The following is an 18165-nucleotide window of genomic DNA, read 5'->3' as shown; positions in this document are numbered from 1 at the left end:
AGAAGAGTGATTTTATCCCCATTTTGCTTGATGAACAAGGTGTGATCAATATTACTTTGTTTGTATCCGTCAGAGATCATTGCTTTGTGGAACCTGCCAAACCAAGCTCTAGGAGATTCTTTCAGCCCATATAATGCCCTCTTCAGCTTGCAAACTTTCCCATGAGTCTTGTCACAAGAAAAACCTGGAGGAACATCCATATAAACCTCCTCCTCCAGCTCTCCATTAAGGAATGCATTTTTCACATCCAATTGCTACAAATCCCAGTCTAGATTGACAGCATATGACAGCAACCCGAACCATAGTTGTCATGGCGATCCAAGTCGGTGGAAGGTTGTCACGTCGATACATCGACATGTCGCCCGCCATGGCAACGCCATGGCGAGCATGTCGACCATGTTTAATTTTTTATTTTCTCTATTTTTAATGTCATTGAGTATGCTATAATATATGTCCTATAACATCAAAAATCAACATGAAAATGTACTACACTACTACTAATATACTATGCCACTATGGTTTAATTCATGAAAGTGTAACTAATATCCATTAGTGTATATGAAAGTATGAAAAATTGAAAATATAGATAACCTATCAAATAATTGAAAGCAATAGTAAAAATCAAATGATAGTGGACAAACTATCAAAGTACTGGTTTTTCTGCTATAACATTAAGTTGAAGGGGGGAAAAAAAAAACTGAATTATGGACTAATGGAGTTGAATATGTGCTGCTGTTGTGTGTGGCTGTGTGCAGGGCAAGAAGAAGAAAAAAATAAAACACCTTCTCTCATTCTCTGTCTATGTGGAAGCCTGCAACTGCAAGGCAAGAAGCAGAAAAGCTAAAAACCGAGAGGTTGTGTGCAAGCCTGCAAGGCTGCAACTGCAAGGCAACAAGAAGAAAAAAGGAAAAAAAAAAAAACTGAGAGGTCTGCTGTAAGCAAGCCTGCAAGGCTGCAACTCGCAAGGCAAGAAGAAGAAAAAGAAAAAAAAAACAGTATCTTGTGGCGAATCGGAATAAATCCCTCCCCCTCTGTCTCTCGACTATCTCCCTGTACAAGCAGTTGCGAAGAAGAAAAAAAAAAGAAAAAAAAAACAAAAACCGAGAGGCTCTCCTCTGTCTCTCGAGTCTCGACTATCTCCCTGAGTCCCTGTTCGCAGAGACTGAACAAAGAGGTTGCGAAGAAGAAAAAAAGAAGAGAAAAAAAAAAAAACCAAGAGGCCCCCCTCTCTCTCGACTATCTCCCACTGTACAAGTAGTTGCGACTTGCGAAGAAGAAAAGAGAAAAATAAAAATAAAAAAACCGAGAGGACTACTCCCCCCCCCTTCTGTCTCTCAACTCTCTCCCTGTCTCTGTGTGTAACACTGTAACTGCGTATGTGTGGCTGTGCAAGACAAGAAGGGGAAAAAAAAAAAAAAAAAAAAAAAAAACGATACTACTACTACTGGCTGGGAGGAAAAGAACTGAAGAAGAATAAGTTAAGATTAGAAGAAGAAGAGGACTGCTGGGAGGAGAAGAACTGAACTCAAAAATCGAGTTGCAAAGGACTGGGAGGAGGAAGAAGAACCAATTTAGACCAAAATACAAATTACAAAATAATAAAAACTTACCGGAATGGAGTCCTAGAGGTTGCTGACTTCCTGGAGATGTTCGTAACTTCGAAGGAGTGAAGAACTGCTGCCGAGAGTTGTAGGAAGCTTGCCGGAATCTCGTCTCAACTCTCACGAACTCTTCCTCACTTCCTCCGTCTCGACTCTCTGAGGAGAACCTTGTAGCCTTTTGCGATTTCTATTTCCCCCAAATTATTAGGGTAATATGTTTATTGTTGATAAATTGATAATGTGTATTGCAGGTGTATACTTTAAGTTACACCTCCAATAGACATTAATAAAAAAGCATCTAAGCTATTAAATGGTTTAAAAAAAAAAAAAATTTAAATCTAACTTTTATATGTACAGATATCGACCGATATGCCAACATATCGTGGTATGGCGTCCATGGCGACGCCATGGAAGCCATATCGAACGATATATTTACATCCACCATGGCGTAGCTCGATATGCCACCTCTCCTAGCGCCAGGACGCCATGGCCCTGCCATGGCGACGCCATGACAACTATAACCCGAAAAGTTTTCAACTATGCAACTGGGGCAAACGTCTCCTGATAGTCAATCCCATAGGTCTGAGTAAAGCACTTGGCCACAAGCCTGACCTTATATCTGTCCACTGTTCCATCCGGCTTTTGCTTGACAACAAACACCCATTTGCAACCTACTGGTTTCTTGCCCGAAGGAAGAACCACCAGCTCACACGTCTCATTTTTGGATAAGATTGTCATCTCTTCCATCATGGCTGCTTTCCACTTTGGATCTGCAATTTCCTCCTGCCATTTTTGAGGAATAGAAATAGAGGAAAGAGAGGACACAAATGCACAATAGGAAGGAGACAAATCATCATAGGAAACAAAATTGGAGATGGGATGTTGGGTGCAAGACCTAATGCCTTTGTGACAGCAATAGGTAAATTAAGAGAGGGATCCTTACCAGGTAATGTACCAGAGTCTGGATCTGGATCAAGTTCTGACGGTTGGAGGAGTGGTACAACAATGGTAGTCTCAACTTGCTCTTTATGCATCCGGGTATAGATTTTATCAATAGGAATCTGACTCATAGGTCTACGTTCCCCCTAAATAGGAATGGGGGCTGACATTGGAGGTTCTGGAGATGAAGCCTCCCCCTAAATAGGAGTCGGTAGAAGAGCAGACACATCTTCAAGCACTAGATCATGCTCCCCCTGAAGAGGTGGCTGAGAATAATATGCCAGAGACTCATGGTCCATGGTAACAAATGTACGCTGAGAGGGTGGGTGATGACCATAGTTTGAAATCTCGCGATATCTCGGTATCTCGGGCTGGTCGAGATATCCGAAATATTCGAAATATACCGAAATTTCGCCGAAGTATGGTATTTTTTCTACCATATTTCGGCACTCCATCTTGGTGGGTTTTGGGCCATATTAAGACCAGATACTTCATGTACACCCTTATTTAAGTTAAATAAACACATTTAAACCTTCATATTGCAAAAAAATGAACTCAAAGTTGTGTTTTGGGTTTGCACCCTTGATTGATAGTATACGGTCGGACCTTGATGTATAAATTGTTAAATACACTTTATTTACGAAATATACTGAAATTTCACGAAATTTCGACAAAATATACCGAAATTTGGACTTTTTTCATTTCGTATGGTCATCTCGTCTTGGCAGTGTCGAGATATCCAAAATATACCAAAATATCGGCGATATATCGCGAGATTTTGAACCATGGTGATAACACTTGTATCCTTTCTGGGTGGCGGAGTAGCCCAAAAAGATACACCGAATACTCCGATGATCGAGCTTGCCATGAAGATGATGGTTGCGAGCATAGCAAACACAACCAAATATTTTTGGGGGGACCACAAAAGAAGAAGAACCCTGGAGTAGGTCAATAGGGGCATGACCATCAAGGACAGGGGTAGGCATACAGTTGATGAGGTAGGCAGCAATGAGGATAACTCCAATATGGGGAAGGAACCTGCTGTGCAAACATAGTTGCCCCAGCCACTTCCAGAAGGTGCCGATTTTTTCTTTCAGCCACTCCATTCTGGGCCAGGGTATCTACACAGCTGGTCTGATGAAGGATGCCATTGTCATCCAAGTAATTTTAGAACTGGCCTTCCATGTACTCCCTGCCATTATCACTCCGCAGATTTTTAAGGTGGCATTGAATTGGGTCTGAACCATACGATAAAATAGCTGTAAACATCGAAAAACCTCACTCTTGTGTTGCATCATATATACCCCAGTGGTCCTAGTAAAGCAATCAAGAAAGGAAACAAACCATCTATGGCCAGAAATAGAAACACATCGGACAGGGCCCCACACATCAGTATGAACTAAAGCAAAGGGAGAAGAACTTCTTTTATTTAATGGAGAGTAAGTGGAACGAGTCTGTTTAGCCAGATCAGGGTTCACATAAAAACTCATCCTTTTCAATCTTTAGTCAACTGAGGAAACAAAACAGCTAAAGTTCGAAGAGGAGGGTGACCAAGCCGATAATGCCATAGATGGAGATCCGAAGAAGTGGCTAAATGTAATTGATGAGGCTGAGATGAAGTTGTTGGTGAACAAGTCTGACCCCTGTCAAGTATATAGAGACCACCATGTACCTTACCACCCCCAATCTTGTGCCCATATCCTGGATAACGCTATGAAAGGGAAAGAAGGTTATTTTGTAGTTCAAATCTTTTGTTAGACGACTAATGGAAAGAAGATTGGTAGAAAATGAAGGAACATGCAAAACTGAATTTAATGTAAGGGTAAGAGAGCAGTGAACGGAGCCCTTTCCATTAATAGGGGAAAGAGAACAATTAGCTATTCGAACGCTATCTTTGCCAGAGCAGGGAAAATATTGGTGAAACACATGGGAAGAACCAATCATGTGGTCAGTGGTACCGGAGTCTATAATCCAAGGAACTGAGATAGCCGATGCACAATGACTACTGACTGGAGTACCTGAGACAAAGTGAGAACTAGAAGAGGCAACAGGTTTAGATGCCGTGGTAGGTGCAGCGGAAGAGGCCTGTAGCATGCGACGGAAAGCTAGGAATTCATCTTGAGTAAACCCAAGGTTAGTAGATGGGGCAGCAGCAGAAGACTCCGTAAGATTTGCCTTGGGTTTGGATTTCACATGACCCCTTTTGGCCTCAAAATCAGCAGGCTTCCCATGTAACTTCCAGCATTGAGCCTTGGTGTGATAAAGCTTGTTGTAGTGTTCACATTTGACAGGCTCCTTGGAGGCAGCATTACCACCATCAGTAATGGTAATGGGAGTAGGGCTGGAAGTAGTCTGGTGGAGGGCAGATCTAGCAACAGTAGGAGCATGTAACATCGCAGCCTGACGAGTCTCCTCTGTATGAACAATGGCAAATGACTGCTCTAGTGTAGGAAAGAGAGACTGGTTCAGTACTTGCATTCTAATAGGGCCATACTCCATATTCAGACCTGCCAAGGTCGTATACACGGATACTGTCGACGTGTTTACGGTAGGAAGCAATATCAGTAGGTGTAGAGGGCTGATAGTCAGAGTAATGATCCAATTGCTGCCCAAGCTTTTGAGGGCAGCATAGTACGCAGAGATAGACAACTCCTTCTGAGTGAGATGATGAGCCTTCTTGCGGATCTCATACAGCTGAGCAGCATTCCCAACACGTCCATAAGTCTCCTTGGCGGCAATCCAGATCTAATGGGCTGTCTCCAGAAGCAAGAAATTGTTGGACAGATCTGGTTGCATAGAGTGGAGCAAATAAGATATCACCATAGCATCATGTGACATCCACTTCTCTTGCGGAGAACCAGGTTCAGCCGGCATGGGGTTAGTCCTAAGGATATGGCCAGTAAGGCCACAACCAACAATGGTCAAGTAGGTAGTCTGAGACCACTTGAGGTAATTTGTCCCATCGAGCTTGATAGGAGCAGCAAGGGGAAGGAACTCTGTCCGGGACTGTCCATCAAGCCCAGAAGTTGCAGAAGAGGAGTCTGAACCTGTCATGATGATTCAAAGAAATGCTCCAACAAAAGGCAGCAACACACGAAATTAATTGCTGAAAAAGGCAACAGCAATATCCCCAAGAAATTTCCAATGAAATAGGCTGAAAACTTGATCGAGTACTCTTCAATGATGATGGTAGAAGTCCTCAAAATTTCACACAAATCTGAGAAGGAGAACTATAAGAGGCAATTCATCAAACACCTGTTGAGCATCCTTGTATGCTGAAATCGATAGCTGAGATGTGAAATCGGAAATCTGAAATCGATTTTTTCAAGGGTGTTGAATGGTTAGAAGGGATTAATAGAGGGTGTCCAAGGTGTGCATATGTGGAGCTTCAAGAAGGAAGGACTCGATCTCCAAGAGGTGAAGACTCCAAAATCGCAAGAAAAGGGGACAACAGCTATCAATCCAAGAGTATCTTCTAAGACATAACCTGAATGAGGTAAGTAGAGGACAGCACAAGATCAAATGATCACCTCATATGTGCTGCCCTAGGTGCAGATTTGGAACCAAGAAGAAGAAGAGTGGAAGAAGAAGAAGAGAATGAAAGGAGACCGAAGGTGAAGAGAGGTGTGGTTAGAGAGAGAGAGAAACGATGGTGGTGATGGTTGTTCTAATGGTGGATCAGTTTTGCTCTGATACCATGTTTGAAGATGAGAGAATAATGTAGAGTTGAAAATAGGAGAATGGCTTGAGTGAGTTATTTGTTCACTCAGCCCCTTCATATATATCATTCAATAATAAGGCAGAATTACAATACTGTTCCTGTACAGCCGACTATGCTAATAACAGGGAATAAACAAACAAAAACCCAAAAATACCCTTATCGGGTTACATAACTCAACAACATGCAATAGAATACATGGTGCTTGATTGACTAGAATGGAATGAGAGCTTCATGTAGCTACCTATAAATGAAAAGCCTGATTTCTCTTTCTGATCTGATTATGATAATAAGAACACAGTCTTGCGCTTATATGGCTACTAGTGTTAGAATCTAACAATATTAAAGGGTCTTGAATATGATTGACTGGGTAAAATAGGATTTTATGGATTCGGAAGTTCAACTAATGTAAAGAAGAGAACTAATTTTATACTATTAACGTGCTGAATTTTAATGGTACACTAAACCTGTAGGCATGAACGTGGTGGTGTTACATGTGCCACCTACAATATCTCTTCTGGGAAAAGTATGATTTATAATCAACTATAGATGTTAACCTATGTTGCCCCAATAAGAAAACAAAGTGAAAGGAAACCCAGAATTTGCTATAGCAGTATTTGGTGGTGTATCCTTGTGTGTAGAAGTGTCTCGGAAAGTTACTTCAGATACCAACCGTTTGAAAAAGTCTGTGTATTATATAGTTACTATTCAGTATGTAATTTTTTAACTATTAGGGGTTTCTCTTGCTTCAAAGTTTTGTGAACTAATATATTTCCTCTGTTGATCTTGGGTGTTTTTTTGCTTTTGTAGTTTTCATGGCCCCCGTTTGTGATGGGAACATCCATTCTTGTGCTTCTTCTAGTCATGAAGCACTTGGTAGGTGCTTAGTGCTGGCTTTTTGTGAATTCATGGTCTCATTCTAATATAATTTAGGAAAGCTTCTTTTATGGTTTTCATGGTTTGCATGTTTTAGGGAAAATCATATAAACACTTGCGGTTCCTACGAGCAGCTGGTCCGCTTTTTGCAGTTATTGTGGGCACAGCTGTTGTGAAAATATTTCAACCGTCAGCCATTTCTGTGGTGAGAATGCTTCACATTTGGCTCATAACTTACTGATCTGGTTTGGGAATTTTTTACATTATATGATCATGGGATGGAATATTGTTTGACGTATGTGGAAATTTTATGATTAAGTTATGCACTGGAGGTTATTTAGTGAAGTTGAATTATAACTGGACTTGAGTACCTCTTATAGCTTGTTCAGGGGTATCCACTAGAAATAAAGCAATCTTTGGCACTATCCATAGTACTGATGCCTCATGAAGTTAACAAACCCATAACCTTCAGACCAGAAATGAAACTTGGAAGTGTGTGACTGAGGATGTAAATTTGCCAGATGCAGCATTTTGTGACCTGGCTTGGCTTGGCCAAAAGAACTGGGAATCCAGTGACCTATTTGCCAACATGGGTGGGTCAAACTTCCAACCCAGAGACAAGCAGAATTTGATTTTTGAAAGAGTGGTTTTGTTGACCTCTCCAACTGGTGACCCAGTGAGTAGTTTTTGTAAGTATAAAATAGAGTTCAGACCATCTTGTCTAGAGTCAAACAGTTCAATGGTCCAAGACTCTGACTGTACAATTTCAATGGCCTGACAGAAAAAGAAACAGTCTGCATAATTTTAAGGTTATACCTAAGCAAAAACTGGGTTGTGGGCCATTAGAAAGATCCTTTTTCCACATTTAGATGGTTGCAACTTTGAACCTTCCTAGTTCTGGCTTGACCCATGATCTGAGGGCTTGACCATCTGGTTCGATTGTCAGGCTTGTGCTCTATTGGTAAGACTGATTTTACTGTTAGATTGATGTGAATTTGAACTTCTCTAGGTTCCATTCTTCTCTGGCCTGATCCGTTATCTGAGGGTTTGGCGATCTGTTCCCATTGTGAGATTTGATGGTTCAGTCAGATGATCTGTACAAACAAGGCTTTCTGCAAAAGCAGATCTAGGTTTGATACAACTAGAACAAGGGCTGGTCGACAGTTCCAGCAGTTTAAACATCTAGTTTCATCCAATTCTGAAAACACTGGTTAGTGGCTGCAGCTGGAGTTGCTGTGTGCAAGTGGCTTTTGCTGAGTGTGACATGCTACTACCTAAAGTAAGGGAAGTAGGACTAGAAGGAGGCATAGGATGGAGTTGGAGATCATTAGCTTTGGGGGCTTGGTGTATCCAATCATTGATATCCTGCAGTCACGAAGGATGGCTGCGATGTACGGAATGCCCAGGCTACTGCCTGTAATACCTTCCAGAATAGGCCTTTAGTCATTGATTCAAGTCCAGGGAATTGGATTGCAAGTCAAATGACTGCTTCGAAAGGTTGTTGCTGAAAGAAATGCCAATCACCAAACTGGTCAAGGGCTAGGCTTGGTTCAGAATGTTGGTCAGAAGTCCTAGATAATGACAATGACTTCTGAAATTTGCAGCTTTTCAATAGCTTCCTTGGGAACAATATTTTCTTTGACCGATCAATAGTGCAAATCTAGTAGCACATTGGTCTAATGGAAATTAAATTATGGATCTGTTGTTCTCTCTCTTTCTCTTCATGATTTTCATGTACCTTCAAATGGTATTTAGAAGGGAGAATTTCACTTTCTCCCTTGAAGGAAGATGAAAATAAATAGAGATTGCAGCCAATCACGATTGTTCTTTGAAATAGTGAGAAATAAAGGTGTTAAGTTCAATAAAAAAGAATTTCTTGTCCAGAATATACTCCCTTCATTAGTAGATTTAAGATTCAGAGTTGTATTTACATTTCCTTAAGATGGCTTAGATGGAGTTATTTCAGAGAGTAAAGTATCAAGTTATTATTATTAAATTTTGAACTGCTTCAGAGCTTACAAAGACATCGATGAACCTTTTAGTATTCTTTTTCCTTTTAGGTAGGAGATATACCTCAAGGCCTTCCAAAATTTGCCGTTCCAAAAAATTTTGGGTATGTAATGTCTCTAATTCCAACAACTGTTCTCATCACTGGTGTGGCTATATTGGTAAGAGTAGTAATTGAGTTCATTTTACTTCTTGTGTCTATTCTAAGTCTATTAATTTATCTCTTAATTGTATAGAGGTCACACCATATTTTAAATTTCAGGAATCTGTGGGGATTGCCAAAGCATTGGCTGCAAAGAATGGGTATGATTTGGACTCAAATCTGGAGGTATGGATCAGAAGAATGTCTGGCACTCCCTTTTGATTGTGTAGATCCTAGTACTTCAATTGCTCATCTTAAAATAGGGTCGGCAAGGATCCATGTAGCCAACCCTTTTTAGCCATTTAGGTGGGGTAATGCTGTGTTGCTGTTGCTGTTGTTGTGCCCTTTTCTTTTTACTATTATTATTAATATTTTTCTTTGCAAGGATCCATGTAGCCGACCCCATCTAGTTGGGATAAGGGTGACTTTGTTGTTGTTGTCTCTGTTTTTCATAAACTATGCGATCTGAATAGGAGTATTATGTTGATCATGTCTTTGACAACTTTATTAAAACAATGTTGAAACACAAACAGATTCAGACAGAAAAAAATGTAAGCAAGTAGATTGCTGTATGTGTTAGTTAATCTTTTTTGCTATTTGTAACTGTAACGACATGAGAACCAGGAAATCAGTAACTTACAAGAGTAAAGAGGAAGAAGAAGAAAGGAAGAGAGAGAGAGAGAGAATAGCTTACCGTGGTCAAGTTGATTGCCAGAGTTGACAAATGGAATAGAAATCAGTTTCTTCATAAAAACATTCCTCACAAAATGGTAGTCGACCTCAATGTGTTTGGTCCGCTCATAAATCAGATTACTAGCAATAGAAATAGCAGCTTGATTATCACAATACTGATTTACCATACTGTTTGAAGGAGAAAATTTTTTCATAGAGATCGTACACTCGAGACATGTTTTTATCTTGAGAGAAACTTTCCCTGAGATCGTTGCGGAATCCTTTAGCAGTGATGTGAAACTTTCCTTGAGATCGTACACTCTAGAAGGCTCCATGCTTTTCTAGAGCCAAACAAGGATAATTCTTTCTCACTCATCCATTCTTTATACTCCTTGTGGTCTGGAGGTGGAGGATCATGAATCATTTATTCTATCTAACATTCAGTATTGATGTATACCATTACTGCTTGAGCCCAAAGTAAATAATTGAAGGCACCACTAAGCTTGATAGATGTTATTTGGATGTTTACGTAGTCCACTATAGGTTTTGAATCACCCATTATATATATGAAGAGATATCCAACAGCACAACTACCAAAAAAAAAAAAAAAACTATATATGGCAAACATATCAACCTAATAGTAGATAAATATATCAAGAAGGACCAGTAGCAATACCACCAATAAAAAACCAACTCTGGCCAGAAATAGCAGTTCAATACAAGCCAAAGTCTACGGTTGTTTATGGGTCTCCAATTCTGGTCAGATATAGCCAGCCAATAGTAGATACAAACCCAAAATATCACAATGATCTAATGGCAGGAGAAGAACCAACAGTCAAATAATCCAATTCTGAATTCTCAAACCTAGATTTTGGGAGATTTCAATTAACAGCAAATCAAGGTGTTGGATGGACACCAAGCTTTGGGCGAAGGACCCTAGTGCATGGAAAGAAATCGAGCCTCAACAAATGTGTGTGATATTATGATCCTACATGATGCCAATACCACAGTTTTTTGTGGTGTTGTGCCCCTACATTAGGTGCATAATCAGATATTGTTGAGAGTTGAGGGAAATCTGACTTGTGTCTCTGAGACACCAACCACCTTTATTTATGATAAAGTGATAGAAGGTACAAGCACATTAATGCCCCTAGGGAAACAAACTAGAAACTCTAATGACATAAATAACCTTATACCCATAGTACAACACTCCCCCTCAAGTTGGTGCATGAATATCACACATGTCCAACTTGCATAAAATAGGATGAAAAACCTTACTACTAAGACCTTTAGTGAAAACATCTACTAACTCTGATCACCAATTTCACAAAATGTGTACAAATAAGTCTTTGCTCCAATTTCTCCTTGATGAAATTCTTGTCAATCTCTATATGTTTCGTCCGATCATGTCTAACTGGATTATGGACAATGCTGATGGCAGATTTACTATCACAATACAACATCGTCGGCATTGGAACATGAACTTCCAAATCTTGGAGAAGACCCTGAAGCCAAAGTAACTCACAAATCCCATGTAGCATGGCCCTGAATTTAGCTTCAGCACTTGATCTTGCAACTACTGCCCTTTTCTTACTCGACCATGTAACAAGGTTGCCACCAACAAAAGTACAATACCCTGATGTGGAGCGCCTATCATCTGGTGATCCAGCCCAGTTAGCGGCAGTGAATGCCTCCACACGCATGTGACTATGAGGCGAAAGTAGGATACCCTTTCCTAGAGCTGATTTCAAGTATCATAAAATACGAAATACTGCCTCCATAAGAGAGGAATAGGGATCATGCATATACTGACTAACCAAACGAGCTGCATATGCGATGTCTGGGCGAGTATGGGAGAATCCCATGGTCAGCAAGAAGGACTGAAAAGCACCATCGACATACTCCTTCCCATTATCAGTTCGCAGAATCTTTACCTTGGCATCATTTTGTGTCTGAACCAAATAATGGAATAGGCAAAAACACTGAAAAACCTCATTCTTGTGTCTCATCAAATATATCCAAGTAAGCCTGGTATGACAGTCGATAAATGTAACAAATCATCGATATTTAGTAATAGAAACACAACGAGCAGGGCCCCACATATTAGAGTGAATCAAAGCAAACGGAACTAAACTTTTATTAACTGAAGGGAAAATAAATTGTTTGAATTACACTGTTTAAATAAAGCAGGAAAAACTCTAGCTAATGTTCCCAGTGGAGGATGTCCCAAATGCCTGTGCCACTCGTAAATCTCAGACAATTCAGAAGTGGAACAGTGTGACGTGCTTCAAGAGAGACTTCAGAAGAGGAACCACTATTAAGCAGGTAGAGACCACCACTCACTTTACCACTGCCAATCGTTGCCCCTATCACCAAGTCCTGAAAAACACATTATGAAGGGAAAAAAGGTTACTTTGTAGTTGAGATCCCTAGTAATACTACTAATAGATAGAAGGTTAGTAGAAAAGTTGGGAACATGCAAAACCGAAGAAAGGAACAACATGGGGGAACAGTGAATAGTGCCCTTTCCTGAAATAGAGGAGAGGGAACCATCAGTAACCCAACTTTATCTTTACTTGAAGATGGGAAATACTGGGAAAAATGGGTAGAAGAACCAGTCATGTGATCTGTTGCCCCTGATTCAATTAACCAAGGGATGGAGGCAATAGAAACACAATGGTCATCAAAGAAAATACCTGAATTAGCAGAATGTGGTTCAGATGGAAGTAGCATAGTTACAGTTGTGGCAGCAAAGGATGAGGGCTCTAACTTGGTCATCAGACGATGTAACATTAATAACTCATCTTGTGATAAATAGCTACTAATAGAAGTAGAAGCATCAGATGATTCAGTGTGATTGGCATGGTACTGATTAGGCTTACCACGACCTCGCCCATGAGGATTGTTGGGTCTCCCATGAAGTTTCCAGCAAGACTCCTTAGTGTGACGCCCCTTCCCACAACATTCACACGCCATAGGTTCCCTATCAGTGGTAAAACGGTCATCGGAACGTGTAGAATTGCCACGGGGCTGAGTGCTAGAACCAGAGTAAAGGGCAGATCTCTCCTGAGTGATTGGGTGTAACCATAGTTGTCATGGCGTCCTGGTGCTGGAGAAATGGCCATATCTTCCAATGCCATGGTGTCCCTGTTTCCCTAAATCTCCTATTTTAGCCTTGCTCTCACCATTCGGTTGCCAGCAGAATTTTGGAGCTATTTCTCATAGGTCCGGGCGATTCATCCTTCTAAACCTTTGGCTCAGCCTCTTTCAACATTGAGGCTCCATTGCACATCAGACCTGCACCTCCATTACTACCGTCAGATTTGGTTCAGTTCCATCGATCTCTTGGTTGCAGGTTCTTTCAATTAGATTCTTGGTGCCCATGAGAGAACAGGTTGTGGCGACTCTTGCCTGAAGGTTCGTATTGATTGGGTTCTTACGAGGCAGGCCCACCTTCGAAATAACTTCCATTTTGCCACTGGGTTATGGTTCCTTCTTTAGCTGAGGAGTTGTGAGGTTGAAGAAGACTGAATTCCTTTGTTTTTTGTTTCTCGATTTTTATCTATTAAACCCATTTTCCTTAGTTCCCAACATTACCCTTTTCTTTTACTTTTATTCCCACCATGTATTATTTTCCATTTTGTTCCAAGTATACCCTATACTCATCAAACGTGCTATCCCACTTCCTCGTTTATTTTCTTTATTAAATTGATTTCCATTAATTACAGTTCTGCCACTCCTTTACAACTTCAGATTAATTACAATTCTGCCATTGCTCTTATAAATCTTGACTTACCTACTAGTTTGCCATTCAACTTTGGATTTAATTACAATTCTACCATGGTCGACATGATCACCATGGCAATGCCATGGCAAGCGACGTGTCGATATATCGATCAGACATCCCTCCACCGACTTGGATCTCCGTGATGCCGTGACAACTATGGGTGTAACATGGCAGAACGGCGACTATCTTTAAACTAAGGACATGGGTGCGTATCTGATCAAACTCCACATTTAAACCTGCCAAGAAATCATAGACGCGAAACTTATCCTCATGCTTCTTGAAAGCAGTTGCATCGGTATAACAAATAGCTTGAAAGTCATCATAAAAGTCTAGTTCTTGCCACATACCTCTAAAATTCAAAGTAAAATTGAGAAAGAGACATCTCCTTGTGCTTTGTCTCTTGGATCTTCTTTCTCAATTAAAAAATTTGGGCATCATTCCCTACTTGGGAATATGTATCCTTGGCTGCTGTGTCCATCAAGAGATATCCTCGAGCAATAGTAGGAGTCATCGAGTTCAGAAGAAACGACATAACAAGGGAGTTGTCAGAACCCCATTTCTTCTGAGGTGCACCAGCAGTCGTAGGCTTCTCACATTCACCTGTAAGATACCCGAAAAAACCTCGGGAATCAATGGAGAGAAAGCAGGATCTCGACCACATCAAGTAATTGCTCCTATCCAACTTGATGGAGCTAATAGGGAACAAGGGAAAGTCACCTTGGGATCCATGACTCCCCCCTTCCGAAACCATTGATGTAGCAGAAGTCTTTGTATCAGCTATGACTGAAGAACTAAAAAAATCTCATGAATCAATCTCGAGAAGGTCACACACACATGCTATGCCAGGCGCAACAAACAAACAAAACCAAATCTACTTGTTAAGATTTTGGGAAAAACAAGGGAAGGCCTCCCGGTGGGAAAAACCTCCACTGACACAACCCTAAGGGGTTGCGGGAAGAAGGAGAGAGAGGGAGAAGCGTTGATCCCATTGTGGATCATCGGTTTGATACCATGTTGAGAGTTGGGAGAAATCTGACGTGTTTCTTAGACACCAGCCACCTTTATTAATAATAAAGTGATAGAAGGTACAAGTACATTAATGCCCCGAGGGCAACAAAGTAGAAACCCTAATGACATAAATACCGGTTTGATACCATGTTGAGAGTTGGGAGAAATCTGACGTGTTTCTTAGACACCAGCCACCTTTATTAATAATAAAGTCCCTAGGGCAACAAACTGGAAACCCTAGTGACATAAATACCCTTGTATCCATATTACAACAGATATGAATATACATGTTGTGGTTGTATATGAACTCATATGGTCTAGCCAACTGAAAGAAAAGGAAATGATCAAAGCATTGATTTTATGCATTTAAATGTGTGATGTAACTTAAATAGTTTGGGATTCATTCTTTAGTCAATGGCTAGCTTTATATGGTAGTGCAATGAATGCATTTCATTATATGGAGAAAATTCTGATAGTTTCTTCAGCCCTCGTGCTTTTACAGTTATTTGGTCTTGGTGTGGCGAATATATGTGGTTCCTTCTTCCAAGCATATCCCTCGACAGGTGAGCTGCTTATGATGTCCATAGTGTTGCATTGGTTCATCACTTACTATTACTATTGGAAAGCATGCAGACAATTCATATTGTTCTAAACTTTTTGCATCATGAACATTTTTCAATATGTATGCTACCTAAGGATAGTATTTGACTATGCAGGCTCCTTTTCTAGGTCAGCTGTAAACCATGAAAGTGGAGCCAAAACTGGCTTATCTGGATTTATTGTGGGAATCATAATTGGATGTGCTCTTTTGTTCATGACATCGTTATTTAAGGAAATTCCTCAGGTCTGGTTTCTATGCTAAAAACACTACTGGTTGTGCTTGAAACATTAGATATGACTTCAGTGTTTTCATTTGAGGCCTGGTTTGATAAACCATGTCCTACGATATTGAGTAGTCCTTTTGGTTACTACTGCCAACTCTGTAATTATCTCAAACTACGGTCGCTTTTATCCTTGTGTAGTTGCATTAATATTTTGTTAAGCATTGGATGCTGTCCTTTTGAGTTATTTTCATACCCACTCTAGTTTTACTCCATAACATTCTTCTAACGAATGTGTGCCTGTTTCAGTGTGCATTGGCTGCAATTGTGATCTCTGCTGTAATGGGTCTGGTAAGTATATTATAGCCCCTGATAATGAGTTCATTCTAGATATTGTTATCCTCTTTAGCTTTCCATGGATGTCAAAAATTTTCCTTCTATACAAGGTAGCCTCATGTTTTAGGATGAAATAGCTCTGAATTCATTCTAATGTCTATTAGTTTACTAGTAAATAATTGACATCTTTGTACAGGTATACTCAAGTTTTAACTGTTAAATGAATTGATTGATTGTATCTAAGATATGGCATCTTTAGCCAATATCAGTCATGGATAGTTCTTTATTGCTAGCAGTCAAGCCCTTCAACATGGACTTTATCATGTAAAACATTCCTGATGTTTTTGAAATGCTCTATAGTAATGTAACAATAAGCATGTTTGCTTTAGAACTCAACTAAAAAGATTGGTTAAAGAAATGAGGCTCGGAATCTCTGTAGATCATAAATTCAGACGATATAACTACACTTTTTTTTTTCCCCTTGAAGCATTGCACGACCAACCTTCAAAATACCGCCTGGCCAACTAGGTGACGCCTTGACAACTATGGGTATGGTCGGGTCCGTGATGGTCTGTACTACTTGGAATCCACACCAACAGTACCTCTCCCGTCTTCATCTCACACTCTCCGTTTTGATAGCTCATTAACCAAGCGTCATTACTGGCATCGCTGTTTGGGACACCCCTCTTTTCATATTTTACGTTCTATGTTTCCTGATTTAGTTAGAAGTTGTGGTTTGGAACAGCTCCATTGTGATGTGTGTGAATTTGCAAAGCATACATGAAACTCTTACCCTATTAGTGATATTAAAAGTGATGTTCCTTTTTCAATTATTCATTCTGATGTTTGGGATCCCTCTAGGACCGTTGATCGTAATGGTTTTCGTTGGTTCATTACTTTTATTGATAATTGTGCACGCCTCACTTGGGTTTACCTTTTACACCATAAATTTGATGCCTTCTCTTTCTTTTAGTCTTTCCATGCCATGCTGAGGACTCAATTTAATGCTACCATTTGCGTTCTTCGTAGTGGTAGTGGTACATAGTATATTGATAATAATTTTCAGCAGTACCCTTCCCATGGGATCCTTTCCCAAACTTCGTGTGTTTGGACACTAGAACACAATGGCATCCCTGAATGGAAAATTCATCATCTCTTGGATGTGACCTGTGCCTTGATGTTTACTATTGGTGTCCTTAAAACCTAGGGGAGATGCTGTCCTTACTGCTGCCTACCTTATCAATAGAGTTCCCTCTAGTGTCCTAAATTTTAAAACCCCTCTTTCCTTTCTCCCAAACCCTACTATTGCCTCCTCCTCCCTCCCAAATTTTTTGGGTGTGTCTGTTTTGCCCACAATTCCTCTCCCAACCGGTCCAATCTGGATCCCCGGGCCCTTAGGTGTATTTTTCTTGGTTATTCGGCCTCCCAAAATGGTTACAAGTGTTATCACCCTCTTTCTCGCTGTCTTTATATCACCATGGATGTAACTTTTCATGAGTCGGAACCCTCTTTTACGACACCTCTTTAGGGGGAGGGGCTTATGTGGCGTGATAACTGGCTTGATTCCCTCTCTTATTATTTGGGAACTTTGGAAAGAGAGAAACAACAGGAGGCATGGGGAGAGAGCTCGTTCAACTAGCGTCATTGTGGAGGCAGTTAAAAATTGGGTGAAGGAATTCCCCTATTATGGCTCTTTTAAAAAATCCCCTTCAGCAAGAGAAACTCTTATTCTTCAAATTTTAATGTTTCCCCTCCAGTTTTTCACAAACCTCCCATTACGGTGTTTTGGTGTCCCCCTTTCAATGCAGTAAAACTAAATGTGGTTGGGGCTTGTAAAGGGAACCCTGGTGTGGGGGGAGGAGGACTTATAAGAGATAATAATGATCGTGTCTTGGCAGCTTTTACAAACTTCTATGGGGAGTGTACTAATTGCATTGCAGAATCTAGAGCTTTAAGGGATGGTTTAAAGCTTTGCGCTGAAATGGGATTTTTGGGTTTCCATGTGAATTCGGATTCTGCCTTGGCGGTGCATTGTATTTCCAATAAGCAGTGCAATATTTGGAAGGGGTGATACTGGTTCCACAAAATTTTACACCTGGTTGAAATCCTTCGACCGATGATATGTTCCACTTTTAGAGAGGGCAATAGGGCGGCGGATTGGTTAGCAAATTATGCTTGTGATTCGGCATCCAACACTTTATTCAAATCTTTTGTAAATCTTCCTTCTGGGCTTAGACAAATTACTCGCGAGGAAGCGG

At 40.5% G+C, this 18165-nt stretch overlaps 1 protein-coding gene across 1 annotated transcript in view; it reads left to right on the top strand.

The window, feature by feature from the left end:
• LOC122652265 (sulfate transporter 4.1, chloroplastic-like) overlaps window positions 1–18165 on the top strand; it is a 51731-nt gene that overhangs the window by 7922 nt on the left and 25644 nt on the right. The window contains exons 5-11 of the mRNA XM_043845957.1: window positions 7069–7134; window positions 7232–7339; window positions 9195–9302; window positions 9404–9469; window positions 15253–15313; window positions 15467–15594; window positions 15881–15922. Coding sequence (XP_043701892.1) covers window positions 7069–7134; window positions 7232–7339; window positions 9195–9302; window positions 9404–9469; window positions 15253–15313; window positions 15467–15594; window positions 15881–15922 — 579 coding nt within the window. The remainder of the gene's footprint in view (window positions 1–7068; window positions 7135–7231; window positions 7340–9194; window positions 9303–9403; window positions 9470–15252; window positions 15314–15466; window positions 15595–15880; window positions 15923–18165) is intronic.

This window comes from Telopea speciosissima, chromosome 2 (genome assembly GCF_018873765.1).
Source record: "Telopea speciosissima isolate NSW1024214 ecotype Mountain lineage chromosome 2, Tspe_v1, whole genome shotgun sequence".
Classification (NCBI taxonomy): domain Eukaryota; kingdom Viridiplantae; phylum Streptophyta; class Magnoliopsida; order Proteales; family Proteaceae; genus Telopea; species Telopea speciosissima.
The sequence above is the reverse complement of the archived record's forward strand: the minus strand, read 5'-3'. Positions and strand labels throughout refer to the sequence as shown.